General features: G+C 40.8%; 3 protein-coding genes across 5 annotated transcripts in view; 2 read left to right on the top strand and 1 right to left on the bottom strand.

The window, feature by feature from the left end:
* Nucleotides 1-3,775: 3,775 nt before the first annotated feature.
* On the top strand, nt 3,776-9,678 carry LOC306927992 (claudin-7-A-like). The gene is made up of 4 exons (XM_079507910.1): nt 3,776-4,273; nt 6,609-6,773; nt 6,893-6,977; nt 8,764-9,678. The coding sequence occupies exons 1-4, from the start codon at nt 4,051-4,053 to the stop codon at nt 8,918-8,920; spliced, it is 630 nt and encodes a 209-aa protein (XP_079364036.1). The 5' UTR covers nt 3,776-4,050; the 3' UTR covers nt 8,921-9,678.
* A 940-nt stretch (nt 9,679-10,618) lies between these two features.
* On the bottom strand, nt 10,619-19,707 carry npm1a (nucleophosmin 1a). 2 transcript variants are annotated; one of them, XM_079508235.1, is made up of 11 exons: nt 19,489-19,707; nt 17,162-17,241; nt 16,514-16,633; nt 16,245-16,338; nt 14,937-15,052; nt 14,735-14,806; nt 14,585-14,635; nt 14,412-14,480; nt 13,560-13,664; nt 13,115-13,189; nt 10,619-12,052 (listed from the first exon to the last, which is right to left on the bottom strand). In XM_079508235.1, exons 1-11 carry the CDS (start codon nt 19,535-19,537, stop codon nt 12,002-12,004), a joined length of 882 nt encoding a protein of 293 aa, XP_079364361.1. In that variant the 5' UTR covers nt 19,538-19,707; the 3' UTR covers nt 10,619-12,001. The 2 variants fall into 2 exon arrangements, with proteins under 2 accessions (XP_079364361.1, XP_079364360.1); XM_079508234.1 differs by having other exon boundaries at nt 14,585-14,648; nt 14,739-14,806; nt 19,489-19,705.
* A 1,134-nt stretch (nt 19,708-20,841) lies between these two features.
* LOC306927965 (uncharacterized protein) overlaps nt 20,842-26,532 on the top strand; it is an 81,042-nt gene continuing 75,351 nt past the window's right edge. Inside the window, exons 1-2 of one of the 2 annotated variants that reach the window (XR_013790619.1) lie at nt 20,842-21,105; nt 24,120-24,794. The gene's annotated coding sequence lies outside the window, so the exon portion shown is untranslated. Of the gene's footprint in view, nt 21,106-24,119; nt 24,795-26,532 lie in introns of those variants that run through there. The other variant, XM_079507863.1, reaches the window with a different exon arrangement.

Raw genomic sequence — 26,532 nt, 5'->3', positions numbered from 1 at the left:
GAACTCTGCTCAACCAGGTGGCTTTGATCATGTTGGCAGTGCCCTGGAATTGCCCCCAGAATGCATAGGTCTGACATTAACTGTACAGTAACTTTAACACAGCAAGTTAATAAGAAAATTGACATGTTCAAGCAATGGGTGAACAAAGGTTGTGTTGTGACAGCACACGCTCACACAAAAACAAAGAGTGTGTGAATAACATGGCCAACACGTAATTTGAATAACCAAGGGTTCAATTGTAATTCGTAAGTGTGTGTGGGGGGCCAGCTAGTACCAACTAAAAACAAGAGTTGGTACAAAGCCAACTCGGAAAGTCAATTGTGAACACGTGTGTTTTCAGGGCGGTTTTGAAGGTAGGGAGGGAGGGGGCATCTCTGATGCGTTTGGGGAGTGCATTCCAGAGGGAGGGGGCAGCCATGGAGACCTAGGTCCGGCACCTGGTCTGGTCTGGTCTGGACCCCATGAGGGAACGGGGCAGGAGGAAATAATAATAATAATAATAATAATATTAATGATAATGATAATGATAATGATAATGATAATGATAATGATAATGATAATAATAATAATAATGTATTTTATAGCGCTTTTCTATGCACACTCAAAGCGCTTTACAATGGTCCATTCATTCATACATTGGGAGGTGAAGCGGCAAACAGTCGATGGCTGGGTTTCCCAAAGAAATGTTGTGTTGCACATAGCTTGAACACACCCCTCTAGCCTAGGTCGCAAACAGAAGCCTGTGTGCGGCCTAATTGGCTGCTTTTTTGGGAAACACTGTCAAACACAACAACATAGAAATAGACAACATAGACTAGAGCACAGCCATACCTGTCCTCATTGCGCACGTAAGGCCTCCTGCATGAATACATAAACAAACCTGTTTCCCTAAAGCCTCTTTAGCCTACACACACCTGTCGACATGTGGCAGTAATAAAACCATTCGCAGAGAAATGTGTGGTCTGAGTGATGACTTTCTTCATCTCATTTAAATTTAAATTTTGAAATTAAACAAACATATTTAGGCCTACTTCAGCATCAAAGAAATTAAATTAAATTAAAAAAAATTAAGAGTGAATAGAGCCTACTGTCATCTGTCCAGCAGTCCAAATATTATTCAATAATATTTCAGAGGTGAAGTGATGTCGGCAAGGTAAATGTAGGCATATATGAAAACACAGGCCTACCATAGCAGGCCTCAGGCCTGAGGCCTACCATACCAGGCCTCAGGCCTACCATTGCGTGGCTCATCTACGGAATATCTATATTCACAGTGAAGGGGGTGTTGTTGAGAAGAACCACACAACCACTCCCTACGCATGATGTCCTTTGGGAAACCCAGCCATTGCCAGTATCCTCAATTCCCACATTCACACACCAATGGTGGCAACCACTGGGAACAATTAGACTCTAATTGTAGAGGTTCAGAACTTCAGAGGCTTGCTCAAGGACACGTCGACACTATCTCTGGGGTAGCCCGGGATCGAACTGGGAACCTTGCGGTTCAATTAGGTCAGAGAGGCAGAGGGGAGCCAGGTTGTGGAGTGCCTTAAAGGTGCATGGTGAGGAACATTTTGAAGTGGATCTTTTTTAGGCAGCCAGTGGAGGTCGTGGAGGACTGGTGCATGTGGTCTCTGGAGTGGGTACTGGTAAACAGGCAGGCAGCTGAGTTTTGAACATATTGGAGTTTATTGAGGGTTTTGGAGGAGATGCCATGGAGGATGCTGATTAAATACATTTCCTTTTTGTAAATGTATGTGTAGAATGTCTGATGTTCTTTGACAATATCATTATTTAACTATTTAATAGAAACAATTGTGTTAAACACATTAACCCTGGGAATCCCTAAAATGTAATTTAGATAGATTATTTTTTTATTTATTTTAAAAAGCAGATCTAAAAGCTGACAACCTACATTAAGTCATTTCATCAAATAAATGCAAGGCTTTGTTGTTTGCTAGAAAACACTTTTACATTTTAAGAACCCACAATGTGCAAATATATTGACCAAATGCATGTTTAAAATACAAATAAAATCCTATAGTTCAAATCTTACACTCATTGGTATCCCTTCACCTTCAATACATTTCAAATGTGATAAATACAATATACAAGTCTGCCTTACAATGGGTAGGAAGGAACTAGGCTATCTGTGTTTCCTTATATGAATTTGAGAAAGATTAAACCTCACATAATAAAGTAACCTACCTGTTTTGGCTGTTGTGTTGAATAACATTTCCTTTTATTGTTTCTTAATGCGTTTTCAGCTGGTGGTCCGGAAGGTATTGCATGTGGTCCCTGACCATGCATTTAGTAATGTAGGAAAGTGAAGATTTGTATTTGAATTGACTATACAAGTTGAGAAACAATGCAGTAAATGACCTGGTGACATGTAATGACGGCGAGTCAATGTTGTCAGTTACTGGGAAGTAGGACGTCAAGAACTTCCACAGAAAAGGGGGTTAGAATCTCAAGGGAAACTGTACCGGATTGCCTGGTTGAGTGCTCGCTCTTACATAGGCCTACAGTAAGTTACAATGAACAGCAACATGAGTTTAATATGGAAGGTACATTTTCCCCCCACATGACCACGCCCATATCCACCTCCAAACACAACAATGGTCCCCAGGTTGATTCTCAGTCAGGGTGGTGGTCCGGTGGTGGTCAGGGTGAACACATAAAAATAGGGAGCGTACCTATGTTCGTGGCAGCGGTGGCCGAACGGATAGCGGCGCGGTCTAGATACCGGAAGGTTCCCAGTTCGAACCAGCCGTCCGACACGTTAAAATTACCACCGCTGAAATGCCCTTGAACAAGGCATCAACCACTACGATGAAATGTGTTCTATGAGCAGGGCCTGGCTGGAAACAAGTTCTTGAGCTTAGCCCAGATACCCTGGGTAAAATATAGATTTCATTTCATTTCATTTCATGTTCCCCAGGTTCTATGTTCCCCACCATGCAAAAAAGGTTCTTTGTTCCCCACTTAGAATAAACCTAAACCTAAACCAGAAACCTAACCTAGTAATTTTAGTAATTCTAGACTAAAAGTATTTTAGCAACTTAGTCTTAGTGTTACTTTTAGTAGCAAATTCTGATTTAAGCTCAGTCTTTGAACAATCCATTGAACTTTAGGCCTGCCTAGGCTACTTAAGTACTAGCCAACCAACACCAAACAATCAAAATCAACATAATGAGGAACAGAGAAGTTGACACTACCAAAAAAGGGAAATTCAAAACAAAAAAACAATTAATAGGATATGATTTACAGATTCAGCATCATGACATGAAAAGGAATAAGGCAGTTTGTGTGAATAGTTCTTCCTAAACTGCTTTTTTTAATATAGAAAAGTCTAGATAGATTGATTGATTGATTGAAATATGTATTAACAGTTTGCAGAATTACAGTACATTTCAAGCACAAACTCAATACAAAGACTGTTAACTGTGAGTGGACAATTCAATTCATCAAAACATTTAGAGACGTACAAATAGACACTTCTATATATGTCTCACATTCTCAAAGCGTAATGAAGTGATTGTGTGTACAGTGTAGTTGGTTTTGTTTACAAGTTTTAGCCTATGGGTTAATTCAGAATTCAGAGTCAGACTGGGTTATTTCAGTGCCTCGGTGTGTGGGTGCGGGGAGGGTGCAGCGTGCAGGTGGGCGGAGTGACATCATGAAACTTCAGGTCGTCGCAGGAGAAGAGTCTGATGAGTCGATACTACGTGCTCGTCCCCGCCCCCTTGGCACTGAAACCGCCTAAAAATGCTCGTCCTCGACAGTCCTTTCCCATTGAAGGTGCGGCTGAGCAACAGGTGCTGAGGTGCGTTTAGGAACAGTTGTCTTCGGTTTTATTAGCGAGAAATCTCTGCCGCTTTCCCAACTTATTGAGGAAAGGCAAATAAGTGACTTTCTAACTAATCAGGCATCGTGAGCAAACCTTTTCTTTGGAAACGGTAAAACCATCAGATTGAGGATTTGAGGATCATCTTTGTTTTCAGCAGGTGGACATAGTTTTGCCTTTGAGAATCTTCAAAGGACTTTAAAATGGCCAACTCCGGGATGCAGATTTTGGGATTTGTCCTATCATTAGTAGGCTTGATCGGACTAATAATCGGCACAATGTTGCCTCAATGGAAGATGTCTGCATATGTCGGTGACAACATCATCACCGCGGTGGCTATGTACTCTGGCCTCTGGATGTCGTGTGCATTCCAGAGCACAGGCCAGATCCAATGCAAGGTCTACGACTCCATTCTACAGCTGGACAGTAAGTGAACAGTAGCCTATTCATCCATTCTTTTGGAAAGTAGCAAAACCGCATTGCTGAAATAACTGCAATTGTGTACATGATCTGCACCTGTTGTACAGGCAACGAACGTAAAAAGCCTGAAGTAGCTTATAAATCTGTTTATTTTAGTTTTCATCTTTTCTCTTGTGTTTTTCTAATGAGGAATTAAACATTCCAATCTGTTCTACTAGAGCTGAGAGTGTGTCTCTTGTAGCTACTATAATAGGCCTGATTCCTGTAACCAAGGCCTACATTCATTAACTCAGCCAGTCCCCATGACATTTCACTCACAGGACTATCTTGTAATGTGTGTAATTGTGTATGAATACTAGCCTATACGAGTCCTCATCTGTCATTTTAGGGTAAGTTCTGTAAGTTTGGCTAGCCTACATTACAAACAGTTTCATTCCCACAGAAAGCCAAATATGAGTTTGTTTCACTTCAGTAAATGTGTTCTAGGTAATGATTATCTAGTAGCCCATTGTCCTGCACCTGTATTATGGCAATTCCTCTGTTGGAAGGAAAAACCTGTTCTAGAATGTTTGCATCGTGGCTCAGGGTGGTATGCTTAGATAAGGGCTGGGGACTGTTTTGTCAACATGAATACATACTCTACCTAGTCAATGCATGCATTTGAATGTCAGTAATTTACATTAAATTCCTTGACATTTTGCAACTGTTGGAAGTTGGAACTGATTCTCATGTGGTAGCCTACTGCCTGTAGCCTGGACAGTAGGCTACAGAATGATGCAAAGGTGGTACAATAATCATCATAGAAAGTTTAGAAACTTGCTATGAAATTGATAAACTAGTGATTTGACAAAGTAGCTCTTTAAACTCTAACTCTGTTCCTTTTACTCCCAGACTATTAGATCACCTGTGCAGTCATACAAATTGAGTATTTCTTTCAAATATTGTATTTATTTGTCTAATCGATTGCCTTGAATGCCCCTTTTCACCTTCAGCCAAGGCATGTTTGTAGCTGTGTAGGTAAATATTTGAGTGAGCTTAGATATACCAATTTCCTATATTTTAGTGGCTGTAAAACGATTTCGGTTTGACTTATCAAAACCTTTGATAAGATGTCTGTAAAACAATATACCTTATCGCCTATGTAAACATGAACACGTGCCAACCTTGATAAATGTGGTGCGATTAAAGCTTTCACCAGATATGGAGCAAGTCTATAAATAAATAATGTGACTGCTATTATGACTAGTGGAATCCTTCAAATGGTATCTTTAGATGCCATTTCAAGTGGCTTCTTTAGTGCCTTAGGCACAATACAAAATGGGGAAAGCAGCATGGTTTTACTTCACAATTTGTTTTTTTGTTAGAAAGAAAAGATGTTAAGCCATATCATAAGTTATGATGATCATGGCTTAACATCTTTTCTTTCTAAAAAAACAAATCTATGATTCATAATATCTGCATTTACTGAAATTTGCCTCTGGATGGATACACAGGCCAGTATTTCATTTTAATGCTAGAATCAAGCTGAGGGAAAATCCACCTGTTGTGTGCACTGTGCAGCACACAGAGGGAGTGTCTTGTCTTGGTCAGAGTGAAACCTGAGACCTTACATGCGCTTTACTAGTTAGACCTGTTCTTTCTGACATGACAACCTACACCCAAGAGCCAAGAGAGTTTCATGGGGCTTCCTTGGCGGTTGGAGGCCGTTTCTGCTGCATGGGGGTGGGGTGGGGAGTGGCTGAGTCAATGGGACACAGGAGCCCGAACAACACAGTGTAAATTTACCAAATGTGTAGAATGTTTTATGTTTCCTCTTTCCTCAAATGGTTTGTAGCAGAGTACACTAAATATAATTATTGTGTTCAAATGTTTAAACAATCCGGTGGCCTAATCAAAGATGCTTTTTAGGACCGTTGAATTCAGAAATGTATTACACCAGTCAGTTCAGTAAAGGGGGGGTTTAAAGGGGGGCTATTCAAGTCACACTGGGCAAGAGTGCTGAAATTTGGTGGAAGTAGCAGGATTTTGGCGGAAGTACCGCTCAAGGAAACTCCGTTGACGCTTTTACACATCTGTTTACATTCTGTGAATGAAACAAGTCTTGTGATTGGTCAAACAATATCGTATCCAGGGGTATACATCTGATGGATGTTCCGGACGGACACTTCCGGCTATGCTGTCTCTGCCTTATATTGTGACCAGGCTTTTGTCTTCGCAGATGAGTAAGGCTCAAAGGCTGGGACAGAGGCTAGGGTTAAGTTATTGTTATAGTAAGTCTTGTGTTTGATATTTGTCATATGACTTGACTGGTTAGCTAACCCCTCCCTTTTCTTCTACCCAGGTTCCCTTCAGGCTACCCGTGCCCTTATGATCATAAGCATCCTTGTAACGGCGGCAGGATTAGGTGTGGCTACTATGGGAATGAAGTGCACCACCTGTGGAGGAGACGACAAAACGAAAAAGTCCCGAACTGCCATGGCTGGCGGCATCATCCTTCTGCTTGGATGTAAGAAGCTCTACTTTTTGGTTTAATTTTTTTGGAATGTTTGTTTATTCTTCTACATTTTTGCTGTTTTCATTTTCCTCAGTCATAATTAAGATGCCGTTTTCCCCACCTTTCCACAGCTCTGAGTGCGATCATTGCCTGCTCTTGGTTTGCCCACAACATCATCAAGGCATTCTACAATCCATTCACTCCCGTCAATACCAAGTAAGTCCAGCCGCGAAGCGTCACGTCTGATTTATACTTTGTCATACAATGGTGTCGCTCTAACATGTGAACTTGTAGATTGACTATTAGTATTTTCGGAACACCGTCGTATGACAGCATAAACTATGCATTATTAGGGGGTAAAAAGGCATTTCTACATTATGCACCTGTTACGTTCCTGTTCATGATTTCTGATATTTTCATTTGATGCTTTGAATTTAATTGATTGGACAAGAACTAGCCTGCCTGTGATAATAACATCCTGGCAAATTAATATAATAATAATAAAATTTGCCTGACTATCCCATGTATAGAGAATTTACCCTCACCTGAAGAATTCTTATTATATTTTTATCCATTTTGAGCCTGAAAGACAGACCTAGTCACACATTAGGCTGCAGGCCAGGGTGCACTGTGGCACAGAACCCCTCTGTGGAATCTAGGGGTGCCACTGTTAACTTGAACTATTCAATGTCATCGCTTATATAAAATAATTAATTGAATCAAATTAAGTGGTGATCGATTTGTTCATATATTTAAAATATCTTAAAACCCTTCTCGATTATTTGATTAAGCTAAAATGTAATTGATAGAATAATTGCTAAGACAATAATCAATAGTTGCAACTCTAGGTAGGATGTGGACAGAAATGAAAGCATAGTCTTCTCTTCTTTCCATTCCTCGTTGAATGTCCTGTTTTCACTCTTTAGACTTTTGGGTGAAAGGTTTCTCTTGTGTTTAAGTAAAATATGCCTGTCCATATCTAAGAAGAGATTAAGAGACATTAAACGCAGGGCGTCCGGGTGGTGCAGGGTAAAGTTCCTGCCCACCACCATGGAGTTTAGTCTTCATGGTGCATACGGCTTGGCCGGGCGCTCCAACGAACACAATTGGCCGTGTTCGCGGGTGGGAAGCCGAATGGGAAGGGCTTATCTTTGTCGCTGCATTGATGATCCCCACAAACGGTCAGGGCGCCTGTTCAGGGGGGAAGGAGGTGGGGGGGGGGGGGGGGGGAATAGCGTGTACCTCCACATGCGTTATGCCCCCCTAGTGAGACCTGTCACTGTCAGGTGGAAAGAAGATGGTGGCTTGACGGCCCGGGTATCGGAGGAGACCCGAGGCTTTCTTCACCCTCCCAATAACTGATTGTGGGGGTTAGCAGAGATGGAGTACTCGTAGAGAGGCTGGGGAATTGGGAATTGGCTTTACTAAATTGGGACTTGAAGGGAAGGAAATGTTTTTTCTTTTGTCTTGAAGGGGCATGATTTGTGCAATAATACTCTTTTCATTATATTATGTCTGCCCTATGATTCCTGAGATCTATACTACTGAAATTACAATAAAAAGATTTTGAAAAGAAGAGACATTAAATGCTGAAGAGCTCTCATTTATCTCACACTCTGAAAGGGACTGTCTATCCCCAGATAAAATGAGCTCTTTAACTTTTTAATGAACCAAAAGTCCTCCAAGGATGTGGTCTGCACAAAATGATTACACCAGCGTTTCTATCTTCACCTGTAACATTTGATTACACACACCGTTCTCCGAATGCAGTTATACCACAATCTTTATTAACTTTACAGCAATATATAGGTGGTCTGTTGCAAGTTCCATCTCTTAAATTAGCCATTTATTATGTTCCAGCCCGTCGTCTAATGGCTTTGAAAGAAATTGGCCCCAGGCCAAACTAACTCTGCAAACTCTATATTTCATCATGATGGTATGAATTGCACACATAAAAATTGACTTCGTTTGACATCAATTTGTTTTCCTCTTAACTCTTCAGGTATGAATTTGGGTCAGCCATCTTCATTGCCTGGGCTGGAGCTTTCCTGGATGTAGTCGGGGGTGGCATGCTGGCGGCATCCTGCCCGAGGGGCAAACCTACACCCAAATATCCCATCTCTAACAGACCCCCCAGCAGCTCCAAGGAATACGTTTGAACAGGATGGTAGCCAGTGCCTGGAGCTTTCACATCTACACTGGTCCAACTTGATAGTATATTCTAGTAGCAGTGTACCGTGTATGCTTCATTTTTTTGTTGCTGTTTTTAATGTAATGTTTTAACAAAAGAAAAAAAAATTAGATGGCTCATGTTTACTTACGGTAAATTTGCATTCCCTGTCCAAGTAGTGGAGTGACTGCTAATAATCAAAAGGCTTTAATTTATTTTTTTAGATGGCAATTTTTAACTTTTGACACCAGTATACAGTAACCTGACTGTTGTTAAAATTGTCATGCAGCATGTTGACATTTTTCCCATGCTATAGTGTACACTACAGCCTGGTTAGTACAGTGTGCATGCACTGAACAATTGTTTTTTTTTTTTTTTTGTCATTTAAATTCCAGCAGTTTAAAATGTGCAGAAGCTATTTTCTGTAACTTGTTATTTGTGCCTTATTTCTCCTTGCCTTCATGTTGTGAATGAAATTCAAATGTCAACACTGGCATCATCTCTCAAGTGCCTAAGTGGAATGATACAACTATAATTGGAATAACCCAGTAGTACACGTACTATACTCTTTTCGTTATGATTGCCAAAGGTTTGATGACTGTAATACCATGTCGCATATTTAAGCACCATTGTGTGCCTGAATGGAAACTATTTCCACACTTACCAAAATGTAATGGAGTGTTTTTACATGTTAGGAATTTTATTATTTCATGATGTACATAAAATAAAACTATGAAATCTCTTGTACATCCCTCTTGTTCATTTTGATGGCATTGTTAATGCAAAGCACCATTACATATCCCACCTTGTCATCATCAAACCATTTGGTGAAGTTGTATTTGTCTTGTTGAATAAATATCTTAGATTTTTGTTTACCATGAAACATAATGAACTGTTAACATTTAGCCTTACCAGTTGTAACTTTGACTTTTGATAGAACAATATTTAGGAGTTGTAATCCTTGCTTAAACTTGCACTCTGGGAAGGAGCCTATGCTGCCAAACCGGATCTGTGTGACAGCCACAGCAGATAGACGTTGATGTGAGTTCACACAAGAAACTTGGGCATCCTAACATATTTTCCCTTTGGCTTTATTGCCATCTTGTGGTGTACATGGGTAACATGACATACAAAATGTGGAAAATGCTGTTATTTACTTTTGACAGTATATTGGCTACATTTAAATTACTGTACTGTTAGATCATGTAATTTAAAATGTGGGAGTTGGCAGGTAGTTAAAAGTGCAGCTCAGTCTTCTTAAAGAAAATTAGCAAAAGTTGTGGCATATTGCAAAAAGAATGCTTAGTTGCTTACCACTAGCTTTCCTCAGATGTGTTCATATTTAAAGGTGTCTCACAAAATGTTGTTCCAAGGAAGCCAATCAAAGTTGGGGTACCTGGATGGCCTAGGCTAAAATCAAGAGCAATTTTAAAATTGGCCAATATGAGCTTGTCACATGTGTAAATAGGTTTTTTTTTGGGGTGCTGAATCCGTTCCAACCATTCATTTTGAGAAAAAAATATGACTCCTGGTCATATGCTTTTCTCTCTAGGCTTTATGGAATATTTATAATTACTGGTGGGTGTTCTGCATGCATGTGGTGCTTTCCATAATTCCATTGGATGCAGATAATTGATTTGTGTAATTCAGCATACACACTTCTCAATTCCATCACTGAAGCTTGAAATCTTACTTGGGAAGTCAATATATTTATTAAACAAAGCAGTGAACAATTTCTTTCCTGTAACCTTCATTGTAGTACTAACACAATAGCAGCACATGGATATAAAATCTAATCTAACAACAATAGAATGAAATCTTGAACTTAACATAAAATTGTTACATTGTTAACAGAAAATGATTAAATGCAAGAGCCTTGAATGACTTGTAGGTGAGCGGGTCATAACAAGTGTTGCTGTGAGACGCATCTCCAATCTTATTCGGACACAGTATTACTTTACAGCTTGCTCTGCTCGCCACCCTTCATTTAGGAAGACAATTCTCCTTTCAAAAGTGTACAGTAAATGTTTTCAATGGACTTGCATAAGCATTTACTAAAACAAACCCACACCGCAAAGCAAAATTAAATACATTCTTAACATGGAATGGCATTTTACACATTTGTTTAATCTCAAATTATGAAAAAGAAAAGTCGGCAACTGAACCAAGAGGCCACACCAAATTCCACATATAGTATGTGCCTCACCTAGATTGCAAAGGCCTAATGTTATGGTGATGGAACTCCATCCTGGTTTAATTAAAAGAATAGTGGACGGCAAAAAAAAGTTGTTGCGTGTATTAAATTTCAGATTTTACTATGCAATGGGCCATTAGTTGGTTCCAATGTAGAAAGACAAATTGAAATAAAAAGTCAAATTGAAATAAAACAAATAAAAAAAGTCTCAAGTTGTTTGGGGTTTGAAGTTATTAAAACTACAATCAGGAATTGATGCCAGAATTTGTGCATGCACAGATCCTGCATGAGGCCCAATCAACTTATCAAAAGAAAAACAGAAAGCCTTGGGCAGTCCCTGCATGCTTTCGTAGGTGCCATACAATACAATAATAAAGAAGCCACATTTCCAAGTTGGATCTCCTGATCCGATTAAACCTGGAACAATATCCACATACTGCATACCGCCCACCGCCCGAGAGGGTAGTTCAAAGACAGGACTTTATGGCCCTTTTTGAAACTAGCTCCTCGCCACTCGCCCTACACACTTCCACTCGGTTCGAGTATAGATATACAAATAATAGAGACTGCACCAGGATTCCCCTCCCATCCAGTGCCATCTCTATTATTTATATATCTATGCTCAAACCAAGTGGAAGTGTGTAGGGCGAGTGGCAAGGAGATAGTTTCAAAAAGGGGGTACAGGTCACTGCCCTGTTGTGTTCATACACATGGCATCAGTTCCTCTCAAGTCTCTGATACAGCAGGGTGGTTGGAACTGGACTCAACTTGAATGGATACAATGGGAAAGACGAGGCACTGGATGAGACTCCAGAAGGTTTGCGAGGAACAATATGTAAGGAGGGAGATGAAGGACGCGGAAATCCCTGGACCACATTATTTAGCATCAGTCACGGTCTGTCTCCACGTCCACAGCTCAGCAACAATCTATAGGAAAATTAAATGTGAAAATATTTGGTCAACATGTTCACCATACATGTTGGAGCAAACGTATAGTAATTTATCATTTAGTTCCTCTAATGTTGTATGTGGTTGAACTAAATGAGCTTCATTTGATAATGTATTTGTTGACCGAGAAAGCCTATACTGTATGTCACTTTACCTTTGAAACTGTGAAAGCATTGGTTAAGTGACTGACAATTGAATCTTTGTACCAAGTTGCACCATTCACCTAGCCTGCATTAAGTCTAGGAAGGCTCATTTGATCTTGTGGGCATACTAAGTCTGGGTGACATGGCCACAAATTTCTCCATTTGTATTGTTGCGCATATTGTATGAGTGATCATACAATATGCAAAACGATATCTAGTCTCGCATCACAAAACCGACATAATATTGATATATTGTGCAGCCCTATGGCATATTAAATAGACTATGAAGGAGCTGAGCCAGTGGGGGGTCTTACGTTGATTGGAAATCACAATCTATGCATTTCCTCATGAAATCAGAGTTGCTAGCATGAAGGCTAATTTACACTCTACGATAACATTTTCAACTGACTGCACACTCAAGCCATGTCAGAAAATAGAATTTGATCTTTTTTAAATTGGGCAATAAAGATAACATTTGCAGATTTTTAATCCAAATCTTCAGAACACGTATATAATGTATATAATGGTGAAATAAATACACCATTGTCTTATGGCATTTTTCTACAGAAGGTTTACACATTTCCATGGAAGATTTACATATTCTTTGAGATACACATCCAGGTTTTTGACCCGGGCCAGGTCAACAATCAAAATGTATTTTGTGATTAAGCAAATACACACATTAAGCCTACCCACACCTAGTGGTAGAGATTAGTATGCAACGTAAAATGATCCTTAGCATTGAGAGCGCTGAACGTTGTGTTGAAACATAATCGAGGTGGTATAAACACATCAAACGCTTCAATAAAATGCACCACCCAAACAAAAGGTCATTGCTGGCTATGCTACAATGAATGCTTCCATAAAAACCTAAACGATAAATCGCCATCAACTATACCTTGGTGTCAGCCACTTTAAATCCATTCTTTGCAAAGTTCTCAAACTTTAGCTGGACCTTTGGCAGTCCAACTCCCTGTAAAAAAAAAAAAAAGGAAAAAAAAGACCCAAAGACAATACAATCATTACAAGACAATCATAATAAATGCATTCAATTTAAGTTTTATTAAATAGAGAATAATCAAATTCTAGGGAATTACTTCCAATAATATTAACATTGCATGAAGATTTCAGACCAGACTCTTCGTGTCAGTAGTGATTCACTTTTAACAAATGAAGAAGTGTGTCTTGCATATCACATTCATGTGATATTAAATAGCGCTGAATGTAGAGCACATTGTATCAAGTTGTGCATATATTCCTGTTAAATAATAAAGGGACCATTACTGACACCAGTTGTGCATATATTCCTGTTAAATATTAAAGGGACCATTACTGACACCAACCTTCTTCATCACCTCCAGCATCTTGGCTTTGGTTCCTTCAAATGTTGCTGGTGTAGTGTCTGCTTGGACTTTGGGGCTCCTCGCCTTATTTTTAGGAGTTTTGGCCTGAAAATAGTACAGTATGACAGAATTTACCAAGAGAATACGTTCAGCATCCAACAATTGGATCCAATGATCCATTTAATTACTGTGTTTTTCTGTTTAGCTGTAAGTATTCTTGCGTGTTGTTTTGTTGTTCTCCTGTCTGCCAACTGCCTGTTACATGTTTGTCCAATTGCTTAGAAAAGTGTGCATTTTGAAAACGAGATGATTCATCTCTATTCCCAATAAAGAACTTCCAATAATAATTTAAAAAAAATCTTATCATTTATATTACAACCATTTTACTTTTTTATCTTTTGTTATTGAAGCACAAGAATTTCAATGCCTATAATGCCGTTATGGTATTTTATGCATAGACAATATATTCTGCTAGGAACGTTTATGTACACAATTGGATTCACAGGATTCCAAAGTAGTAACATTGTGCCTTTTCACAGTACTCAGTGCTGTACTGCTCTGAAGTCTAGAGCCCATCTACTGTATCCACACACACACACACACACACACACACACACACACACACACACACACTTGTTATTGCACATGTGAAACTTTCAGTAGTAAGGGAAGAGAGTGCTCAATCCTCCTTAGCTAAGATCTTGGCTTAGCTCCGGAAAAACAATGTTTACACAAGCTGCGATTGACAACGAATCGATTACCCAATCGTTACACTACTAGTAAAAATATAAAGGAACAGAGCAAGTGTTTTGCATTTAGGGTGTGCACATTAAAAAAAGGAAAATTGTTTACCACAGGTGTACTGGGTTTAGGACTCTTCCCATTCTGAGCAGGGCCTTTGCCTTTGGGTGCTGGCTTGGCCTGTAAACAAAGACATACCAAACTGTTAATGTGATAAAGTAGACCTACAAAGAGCAGTCAGTAGGGTTTAAACATGTTCAACTGATGAAATGATAGTGCCTTGCCTTGAGAGGGGATTTTTCTGCTTTCTTGGCCTTGACGGGGGATTCTTCTTCCTCATCATCCTCCCTTCAAAAAGGAAACAAATCAAATATTTAAAATCTGCTGGTGTTAGTAGTACCATTATCAGTGCATGAGAGCAATATGTTATACACGCACTCATCATCGTCATCATCATCGTCGTCATCATCATCGTCGCCATCGTCGTCTCCCAACTTGATTTTTTTCTGTTAAGAACAGGTTCATTTTAATTTAGATGCCATTGAATACTGATACATTTTTAAGCCTGCTTATTTTAATTTAGATGCCGATGAATACTGATACATTTTTAAGCCAACTGTAAAAATATATACAAACCGATGACTTAGGCCCAGGCTTTTGTGCAGGTCGTTTCTGAGAGGATTTCACGTCTTCATCAACATCTTCCTCATCCTCATCAGAATCCTCACCAAAGGATTGGTCACCTCCCATCACTAGCAACAAGATCGTAAGCACGTTAAAATGGTCAAATCGCAATTATAAGCCAGCTGGTTCTACTGGCAGAATAAAGGTAATCTCCTTCAGCTATTCTTAAAAACAAGACTACGGTTGTCTTCACACCAGGATCTTTTAGGGCAATTAAAACCAATCCTGCTGCGTATTGCCGTAAAGTGCTCTTCGTTTGGCAGGTGTGAAGGCTCATTCAAATTCTGGTGCGCAAACAAGCGCATTCTACTTCATCAAAAAACAGTGGTTTCGCTTCCAAGCGCAACCGACTATGATTCACTTCAGGTGTGAATGCAATCCGAAGGAAATGAAGCAAATGTGGCGGATGTCTGTCTGTGTGTGTAAACATGGAGTGCTGTCACTGTGTGTGGAGTGGGGACTTTCTTCAGCTCGTTTAAATATAAATACTCGTTTAAATACAAATGGCATATGCATCATTTTATATGATGATTGGATCATCAATGGGAGTACATATTGTCGCCCGATTCAAATTGAACACAATAGTAAAGTTCCATGCATGCTGCAGTTGACAGTGCAGTGTGAACGCAAATGCAACAAATAACAGAAACCACCCACGCTTTATAGAGCAGAGGACACTAGAGGGCGCCATCACCCTTGGGTGACAATTATTTTTTACTTTGGAAATCCATTTTACTTTTATTATGGATTAGAAGCTAAGCTCAGAAATAAGACATTTGAATGGGGTACATTTAGAATTATATCATACAATTATTTAAATAAAAGAACATTTTTTTTTATAGAAATGTAAAGTAGCTAGTTTTAGTAATTATTTACACACAATATGTAATAGGCAGCAGATGTGCAGCTTCTTGTATTTTTTAGGGGGAAAATTAAGGATTTTTATTTTAGGGGGACATTCGGGATCAAAATCATCAAATTAGTTAAGTTTCCTTATAATGGGGATCAATACAAGACAAATGTCTCGACAGTGGTTGTTCTTCCCAACCCGGGACTACAGTTATGCACAGAGCATATTATCAAGTTAGTTTAAACAAGTATCACTATTTGCGTGATGATGATCTATGAGGAATGCCATATTGCCTGTTAACGTTTAACAGACTTGACTGTCATTATCAACTGTATCTTTAACATAAATTCTTCTTGGTAAATGTCATATCTTTGCAAACTGTTCCAAATCATATCCCTGGTAATACTCACTGACAAGGTGCTGCCCACTGAGATGTATTGGACCAGAACCAGCCTTGAGGCGGAACACAGCTGGGGGAGTGATATTGAAACCACCAAGAGACACCTGCAACACCACATAAATCAGCATACAACTTAAGTTGTAACAATGATGAATATTGTTCATATTTTAAAACATGGAGTGCCCACACTGCCCAATAGTAAGTTGTATGAAAAATATAAGACTAGACAAAACATAGGAATAGATAAAACAATCTATTGTCTTGAGATTTTACACTCACACTCGGCAGTGTAGAGGGCTTCAGTGAAACCATCACTGCCTTGACTGTCTGGCCCTCCGTGTCCTGTCCTTCCACTTCCACGATGTGAAGTTCATCTTTGGTATTTGTGTCCACACATGCCTAAGGAAGTCAAGGACTAATGTCAAACCTGGATGAAAAACCCCACTATATGTTGGGTCGACGTTTGGTTTTCCAAGGGGACAATAGTAATACTTATTTATCTTATTAATTAGGGTTCAGAGTGAACCGATATCTGTAAATTTATGAAATTAAAGTAAATGTAAGATTTCAATATAATTTAGTTTTTCATTAAATTACTTCTCAAACATACAGCTTCTGAATTAAGATTTCTCAGCAGGCACTAAACTAGACAGTAGACAATGCATCTGACATTTTAAAATCTGCCAGCATATCTGCTGATGATATGGAAACAGTACAAATATCTAAGTTTGTTGACCACTAGTAACTACTTTGCATGCAAGAACACAATTGGAACTGGCAGTTTACTTTTCCTCAATCCTGAATGAACATTCACTCTGCAAGTAAAGATTCAGATGGTACATGGTTTTAACTATAGTTTATGGCAAAATGTATACAGACAGATTTAAGCAACTTGCAACAAAGTGGATATCTTGTACATTCACTCACCATTCTCAAGTCAAGCTGATGCTCAAAGTCATCATCCTCAGGATTAAACAGAACCTCCTTCCCAGATTCTAATACACACCCTGGTGGGGGGAGAAAAAAAATGTTCAGTCGGTAGTTTGCCAATAAGAATAATCTGACCATGTTCATGTAAATAGGCTCTGGGCATTAACTGCTGTCCTGGGCGCGAGTTTTTTATTCCTATGATGGGAGGGAATTTGGAGCGCTGTGATTGGTTGTCAGTGGAGTAGGAAGCGCTGGGTCTGTGTTTTGGACCGCACACAAGTGTTTATGCCTACTAGTACTCTATGACTAGTACTAACCCTATCTCTAACTCTAACCTAAACATAACCGCAAGCAGGGGAGCAACGCATCCCTCACCAACCTTAATCCAAAAACTATTAACGTACCCCTCACCAACCTTAATCCAAAAACTATTAAAAAATCCGCGGTAGTAAAAGATGTGGCGGAGCGGTAAAACGAGCGCTCCTAAACCTGAGCCACCCTAGGAATAAAAAACTAGCGTCCTGGGCTTCCAGAAGATGACATACCCGCTTCCTGTTCCGGCTTCCGGTCAGTTTCCCATACCAGGCTTTGATTGGCTCAGAAGCGGAAACAAAAGGTGTCTGTATCATATTTATTTCCGGTTCAAACCTGCTGTTTAGCCAATCAAAGTGCTATGGGTAACTGACCTGAAGAGTAAAGGCGCGCCACAGGGCAGGCACATCAGCAAACGCCTCCGGGTTTATAAACAGCTGGTGGATGGAAATGACGCTCGCAACGCGGCATCAACTTGTAGCGCCAGCAAAAGAAACAGAAACATTTTGCCGACGCTACAAATTGGAGCCGCGTGCGAGCGTCATTTCCATCCATCCACCGTTTAAAAACCCGGAAGAGACACCTGCTCTAGGTGTTTTCTTGGCACCTCTTGACGCGTATATGTGCCTGCACCCTATACATGCAACCTTCTGGAAACCTGGGACTACAGCAGTTATGCACTGAGCCTCTCAGGCGTTGGACTGCTGTGTTCATCACACCATGTGTCTAGGACCTTGAAGATGGTGTTCAAATAATTGTTACTCAACTGTACACAAGAGGGAGCCATATCTGTGAATGTCAGTCATTTATTTTTAACCACCATGGCAACATTTTTTAAATCACAGCACTGGAGTGTTTCTCCCTTCTTTCTATTTTTAATATGACATGAGAATCTCATCTGACAATTTGTTGTGGGATGATATACAACATGTTGATTTCTCAATTTGTTTAAGACCCGAGGTGCTTTTCTGTGGCTGCTCATCAGTGATGAGCTGAATATGTCAAATGAAAGTTGCCTTAAAACCGTCAAAATGTACTTTATCCTCTTCAACATTTAACATACAATATAATTGCTGTCAACATTGTAAGCAGTTATAGTCTCGTAATTGGAGAATGGAGATCATACAAAAATATAATACAAATAATTTGATTCAAATAGTTTAACTTTGTGATATAATAGCACAAAAGGAAAACACTAAAGGAACCGTACATTTGATTTAACATTTACCTATTAATGATAATGTACAAACCCCTGAACTTTAAAATACGATTATGTACGTTTAGTTAAAAGGAAATAATGATCTAAATCCCTGATTTGAAGGCAATCGAAATATTAGGCTTTCATTTGTAAACGTAATGAATAATGTTCCTTAATCTTTAGTCACTTGTGTGACTAAGTGATGACCATATCTAGCCTGTGTGGGTGAAACTAGGTTAGTGGGTCTCCATGACCATGAGGGTTAACTGAGGACAACTCCACGTGGGAATTAAATGAACCCACATTTTACCATGATGGCTCCCCGAATCTTTTGAATACACTACTACACAAAGTACACATCATGGCAAACACCATCAGATATAGCACTTTAGTGTATTTTGGCTAGTGGCAAAACATTGTCCTAATGTTTTAAACATTAAACTGTGTGGTATAAAGAGCCCTTGCTTGAAGTGTGCACAAGTAACTGAAACGCCGGTCGCCATATTGCCGAAGCACGTGGTTAACATTTCTAGACAGCGAGTCAATACACAAGGCTGTAGAAAGTACTAGAAACGTGTACATTTTTCCACTATTCAATAAAAAGATTGAATACCAAAAGCACTATTCATAATATACAAGTTCGCTCGCCACCATTCCACATCTACACGCTGCCGTTTTACTCCGCAGTGTCTCTCATTCATCAATGCCGATAAAGACAGAGGCGAGGCGGCTGTTGTAATGATGGTACGAAATTAAATCATCAATGCCGTTAGGCTTGATGTGACCATAAAATAATGTCAACGGACAATCTTACCATAGAGAAAGGTCTGTGGTGACATTTGCCCGTCGTCCATGCCGTTCATACTAGAAATGGAACAGTCTGCTACAGTTGTAAAGACGTTGCTAAAAAGAACACCGCTAGTGTGTTAGCCCGACAGCAGCAGAATGTGAAGAAGTACGTAACTCAACGTGGGGACTACTTTTCTTTCTTCTTCTACTGCGAACGCTCTTCCTGGTTCGTCTTCTGCGTGTATTTTAATGGCGGTTGGCAAACCGTTTTAGGGCGCATTACCGCCACTCCCCTCGCCTGGTTCCATTCCAAGCAGACAGACGTCATTCTCAAATATATATATTTATCATTTTATCGGACACAATTTCACAAATCTACACACTGTAAAATCCTCAGTGTTAATTTAACAGTGTGTTTCTCGGGTACCGCGCAGGCGTTTTGTTTTCAGTGTGTGTAGAAATTGATCTATTGAAGATTCTGACTTTCAAATGTACATATTTTTTGTTTTGATTGTATTGCTGTATTGTGCTTTCTGCTTTGGCAATGTAAACGTATGTTTTCTCATGCCAATAAAGCCCTTTGAATTGAATTGAATTGTGTGTACAAATGAACCTGACCTGGGTGGGTCCATTTGGTTAGATTTATACACGTGATTAAGGGTCTCTAATGTAATTTGATGATGACAGCTCTTGAGCCCTGGAACATAATATGCTGGAACGGGAAGTCGGGAACCCCACGCCGCCACGCGCCCTGGGGTCCCAGGCTGGGGGTCCCAGGGCGCGTGGGGTTCCAGGACGAGGAGTCAGACCCTATGAGTCAGACTCGTGTGCGTCACTCGGGGATCATGACTTTGAGAACCCCTGAACCGAACTCCCTCCCCTCACCACGCGAGGGCGCTGGTAAAACGTCTACCCCATATGGTTTCAACAACTACGTTACCCTATCGGCTGGGAGGTGTATTGCACTCTGGTACATTATACATTTTTGAGAAAATGGCCACCGATCGGATTAAAATGCTTTTTATTGAACGATACGGAAGGCACGGGTGCTAATACCCGCCCGAACACAATTGTACTACCGGGGGTGAGCACTTTATATTTGAAATCTGTGCGTTTATGTAGACGTTAACGTTGTAAATGGAGCATGTGCCTATGGTGTGTGTAAAGCAGGGTGACGTTCAGCGTCACCACCATGGCCACGGTGTTCTGAACTTTTACTTTATGAATACCTTTTCCCCACAGTTATGGTTATAAAATTGCCTTGGCATTGTAACGATTACTAACGAATCAACGATGCTATTTTAATGAAATATGAGGCATCACACACCCTGCACGTTAAACACTATGACATTAATTGCATTTAATATGCAGGGCAATTTGCATTTTTTTGTAAACCATTCGGCGTCCTGCGTACCACGGTACCACCTGTTATGAAATGGCAGGAAAACGAGTACATGCTTCTAAAATCCAACACACTGACACAGAAAAATCTGCACGCCAGTGCACGGACTGTGTTTATGGCCGAAATGTGCGCATAATAACACATCAGCAGACAGCAGTGGACTAAAAACAAAACAAAAACAAAGACTGACAGACAAAGAGGATAACACAAGCTTTCCGAAAGGCTACAGCTGCAATGTTGGTGAGTTTATCGTCGTTTAATTTAATAGAATCACATCAGATAGGACTTTTCTGTTTCATGAATGGGCTGTCAGTGTCAACGTTTTGGAGCTTGCAACCAACTCTGGTGACTGCAGGAGAAGTCCAGGCTATGGACCAGAGCTAGTTGCAACCTAGCAGATGCCATGATGCTGTAGCCTATGTTGGCACTTGGCAGGTTAATGTTGTTCATGTTTGTATATTCTTTTGGATGGTCAGAATACAGAACAAGAGGCTTCACAATATCTGAGGCTAGTAGGGTGGAAAGTAACTCAGTCAATTTACTTAAGTAGCCTACTGTACCTATACAATTTTCAAGTATTTGTACTTTTCTGGAAACTTACAGTGTCACTGGAAACTTAGTGTCCTTGTTGCCCTTCTTAAACAAATACAATTGGGTTGGCTGAGTTGGTTACTTCGGGCGGTAAATTGATGGTGGTTCTCTAGCCCCTTTCGGGACCCTCGGTTACCGTTTCTGAAGTTTGGCCGACAGTACCCTAGGGTCCCTGACAGCTTATTAAGCCCTCCAGTGACGTAGAGTCTGTGGGGACCAGGTGGCCTCGGCCCCCATGAGGAATTGGAGGGATCTCTGCCCCCATGAGGAATTGGACCTGAATATATATATATATATATATATATATATATATATTCAGGTCCAATTCCTTTTATATATAGGAATATATAGGAATATATAGGAATATATATATATATATATATATATTCCTCCCGTTTGTACCGCACCAGGTCGCACCGCGCCCGTTCGCGGTGGGGGGTGGACCGTGTTGGCTGTCCTCTTGTACACATGCAGATCAGGCATTGAAATGCTTATCTGGGTGCTTGTTTTCACCTGCCAGTAGGTAAGGGTATGCAACTATGCATGCATACAGTACTGTACTCTGCTTAGGCTACTTGTTCACAATGAAACCAACAGCAGCAAGAACACCCTGGCTGGCAACAGCGATGCAAGCCTGCCTTTTGGCTTCTCTGAAATTCTCTCTTCCTCACTTCCTTGACTTCCTTGTTGACTTCCCATTGTACCACCCCCCGAGCGGCGACTGGCTAGCTGCACGTCCTAGTTACTGCCTCTGATTGGCCGACCGCGTACATGCAGGATGTTTATAATGCTGTTGTGTCGTGGGAGGCGGGACATGGGAAGTGAGGAGGAGAGAATTTCAGAGAAGCCAAAACTTTAAAAAAAGATTAAAAATACTTAACGGCATCGGCAGTTAATGTGATTTCGTACACGTTTCCGTTGTCTCCTATAGCTGCGTTATGCATCTTTGAAACATCTCACCAACACTCAAGCGGCACCGCGGCTCTCCGCGAACAGAGAGTATGTACATCTGCATCCCATGGAGGGCTTAATAAGCTGTCAGGGACCCTAGGGTACCGTCGGCCAGAAACGGTAACCGAGGGTCCCGAAAGGGGCTAGTGGTTCTCCTGCTTTCCAGAGTTGCTGCAGGCAGGCCCTTGAGTAGCCTACTTAGTTGCATCTCCAGGTGTACCGTCCTTGGGAGAGTCTCAGATTTTGCCTGCTGTGCCGCGTTCTTAACAGTCCACTTCCTTCTTGTTGCCAGGTTTGGGGCAGCAGCTCGGATTACAGTGTCCTTTGATTCTGTCAGGGCCATTTAATCTCACTTTGGTGCATTTGAACTCCATACAGGGCTACACTACTTAGGCATCGAGGGGCCCCTAAACCACTTTCTCAGATGAGAGCTAATCATCCTCTCCAACTTCTCAACTCCACAAGGCGATGTAGTAATCCGAACTGCAGGCACCAGATTTTCATCTTGCCAGGCAGCATGTATTTGTCAATGACCTCCAGGCCTTTGATGAGTTCTTGCCTGAGTTCATGTGCCGATCAGAGTCCTTAAAGGGGAATTCCGGACTAGGCTTTTTTAAGTGGTGCAAACCACTTCCTTAAGTGACTGTGTGTGGGTGCCTGCATGGGTATGTCCGTTTAGAGTACCAGTAGGGGCAAAAGTGGCGCTGTTGTGCCAGAAACAGAGAGAGATAGTGTTGCACTGTTGCCTGCTAATGAGAGAGAGAGAGAGAGAGAGAGGGGAGGGGGGGGGGGGGGGGGGGAGTTGCACCACTCAGTTCACTCCCCCCCCCCGGGGACCCCCACACGGAGTTGCACCACTTACTTCACACGGGTGTGATTTTTCTTACCGTAATAGGATGACCATATCCATTGATAGTAGTGTAAAATATATAAAAATATATAAAAATCAAATAAAAAAAATCTATGCTGAGTGCATTCCTCAGTGTTTTATACCCACACAGCCGGTCAAACACTAAATCTCCTAAATGGCACGATTTTTTTTGTTTACCATTGTTGAATTTCATTCTGGCTCAGTGATGGTCTGTTGCAGCTTCTCTTGTCATGTTATCCATATAGTGATGGGCGGTAGCCGGACGTCAGCCGATCACCGCCCATCACCCACTTGGAGGCTCTTATAATGACTTCCATCGCCATGGTGAATGCCAATGGGGAGGTAGTACATACTGCCATTATCCCAATCTCCAGCTGAAGATCTTGAAAATAGGACTTGACACTTGATTGGCTGAGCAAAGTATAGGATAAAAGTGATGACGCTAAAAGTGATTTTGTGATGGTTTGATTGGCTGAGCACGGAATGTGATGAATGATGATAAGAGCGCCCCTCACTTCACACAAAGTGTGATTTTTTTTATTGTCACTTGGACTTTATATTACAAAAAATATTTACAGACAGACACTCCATTTGGCCCTGGGGCTGAAGCTCTCGCCCTTCACTGCGTGGGAGGATTAATGCCCATTTGATGTTCAGGTTCCTTGATTGGTGGAATGTCAGATGGAATAGCTATCTGCTCTTTATTTTCAAAGATGTTTCCAGCTCCTGCCTTGATGTTTTCAGGTTTCCTCCCTTCTCTTTGGTTAATAGTGTGTTCACAAACTTGAAGGGTCATTGAAGAAACGTGATGAAACTAATCTACTTCCTAATGTCCCTTCAGGGGCTCCGTAATGAAGTGATGCTCAAATGCTGAAATGAAAGGTGGGACTACATCACATCACATCACTACAACCACAGTGGTGTCCGTCGGTGTCGGTGGTGAAGAGCCATGAGGGGAGGAGCCGCGAAGAGGAGCAGTAGTCCCCTTCATCTTTGCTGGGAGCCCCCAGATTGTTAAATTCGCCACTGCTTACTATTAGCTTGTAGCTGTTGCTGTTGAAGGTCATGGCTGCCAGTTCCCACCTGATGTTGTGTGGGAGTTCTGACTGCTCCAGACCATATTGGATAACTACTAGCTTACTTAATGTCTTCAGACTAGGATTTAAGTCTAAGATTTTCAGATCATCCATTCTCGTGCATTGATAGTGATAGACGTCTTTGGTGGATCGTCCTCCAAAGACGACGATACGATCTCCCACCATGCAACAGCTCATTTCACAAATAATTGAATCCATTTGTCCTTTCGCCTTGATGTGATTCTTATTCCAGCAGAAGGTCTCAGGATTGAATTTCTGAAGGCCAGTTTTCCCAGAAATGTTGAATCCACCAATTATGTACAGCTCTCCATTATAAGCAAAGGCTGAATGATACCACTTAGCTTCTTGCTGTGCAGAAGGGGTGTTAAGCCAGAGACTGGTCTCTGTGTCAAATACTCTGATGTTGTGTTGTTGGCGATCTTCACATGCGCCCCCAAATAAAAAAATCTTTGTCCCTATAATGGTGGCAGAATAGAATGGCTTCTTTATTTTTGCTAGAGGTGCTGGATTTCCCCTGTTAATTAAAGACCAAACCATTGTGGCGGTGTCCAACTTGTAGATATCATCAGGGAATGTGGTCAGCTCGTTGTGTCCCCCACAGATATACATGAACGTCCCCAAAACACAGGCAGAGTGGTCAAACCTTGCCTCTGGATCAGTCCCAGAAACCTTGGGCTTGAACCATCTTAGGGTGTGAACATCAAAGGCATAAAGAATATTGCATAGTCCCTCTTGATCGACTCCCCCCCAGATGTAAATGATATAGTTTATCAACACAGCTTTATAGCCGTAGTACATTGAGGGAACCTCAGAGGGATCTTCTCTTCCAGTTGGCACATGGGGCAACTTCATCCAACGCAAAGCCACTGTGTTGAAAATGAACACCTTAATCTGACCGTGAAAGTCAGGCACAGAGTGGCTGTGCCCATAGGCTATAAAGGAGTACACATTGTCTCCCACTGCCACGGTAGCAGTGTGACATGGACCCACTGGTCCATCTTTAAGATGCACTGTCCAGTGCAACATAACTGTCTGATGGCCGTGTGTGTGTGTGTGAGTGTATCTGCCTGCCTGTCTGTCTGCCTGTCTGTCGATCTGTCTGTCAATCTTCCTGTCTGCAAGTATTACTGCTGCCTACATCTCTCAGCACAACACCCTGTATAGGCTGACCAGAGCTGTGGTCTGTCGTCACACACAACATAAACCATTGTCACCCATGTCTAACAATGTCGATTTACACAGGCCATGGTTATTATAGTCAACTAGAAAACTTTGACTAAAATAATTTTGTCCTGCCTTATCCACTGGGTTACATTAACTGAAACCAAAATAATAATAATGTGATTTTTTTTAACTTAAAGCTGTAGGAAATACAGGGGCGATGATTGACAGGCAAAGTGCTATCTGCTGGCTAGAAAAACACCTGGCAACATGGCATACTGTGGATTTTTCTGTTAAAACCTTTTAATACACTTTTGAAGGACCAAGACTTAAATCCTTTTAAAATGTTGTTAAAAATAATGTCATTATTCCTAAGTACTGTAGCTACTTAGGTACAATTTTCAGGTATTTGTACTTTACTTGAGTATTTCCAATGCTAGTTTTACTTGTACTAAACTTCATCTCAGAGGTAAATATTGTAATTTTACGCCACTACAATTATTAGAAATCTTAAATTACTAGTTACTTTGTAGATTGTGTATACAACACATGCATTAACCACTAAATGTGGTGATGTTAAGGGCTTGTATTTCAAGTATTTGTATGGGCCTCGCCCCGAAAAGTCAGTAGAGTATCTGCACGCTGGTTGACAATTTTGCGAAAATGTCTGGGGCGAACTTTTGTCTCAGTCCAGCCCTGTGGGCCCATGTATTTGAAACATTGCACCTGACCCAGGCTTAAGCAAGGTTTTGAAGGGTTCTCTGTCCATATTCCACAGTCCCAAGGAGAAGTCAATATTCAGTACCATAGTGCTTCTCAATGGGGTGCTATAGTACCCCTAGGGATACTTTGGGTTGGGGTATTCCAGAAAGTTTGTAATTTAAAAAGGCAAAAGATATTTTAAATGTCAACATCTTTGAAAGATAGCTGCAGCACGTATTTTCACTAATTTACTTTACAAATAGATGAAATATGGACATACAAAGTTTCTACCCG

Source organism: Electrona antarctica, assembly GCF_951216825.1.
Source record: "Electrona antarctica genome assembly, chromosome: 8".
NCBI lineage: Eukaryota > Metazoa > Chordata > Actinopteri > Myctophiformes > Myctophidae > Electrona > Electrona antarctica.
Note: the sequence above shows the minus strand (reverse complement) of the source record. Positions and strands in the feature narration are given on the sequence as shown.

Excerpts from the sequence above, each read along its gene's own strand:
- LOC306927992 (XM_079507910.1), top strand. The coding sequence starts at position 4,051 with ATGGCCAACTCCGGGATGCAGATTTTGGGATTTGTCCTATCATTAGTA. Across the intron at positions 4,274-6,608 it reads CTCCATTCTACAGCTGGACA|GTTCCCTTCAGGCTACCCGT; the intron begins GTAAGTGAACAG and ends TCTTCTACCCAG. Across the intron at positions 6,978-8,763 it reads TTCACTCCCGTCAATACCAA|GTATGAATTTGGGTCAGCCA; the intron begins GTAAGTCCAGCC and ends TTAACTCTTCAG.
- npm1a (XM_079508234.1), bottom strand. The coding sequence starts at position 19,537 with ATGAACGGCATGGACGACGGGCAAATGTCACCACAGACCTTTCTCTAT. Across the intron at positions 15,053-16,244 it reads CAGTGGGCAGCACCTTGTCA|TGATGGGAGGTGACCAATCC; the intron begins GTGAGTATTACC and ends TCTTGTTGCTAG. Across the intron at positions 14,807-14,936 it reads AGCCTGGGCCTAAGTCATCG|AAAAAAATCAAGTTGGGAGA; the intron begins GTTTGTATATAT and ends TGTTCTTAACAG.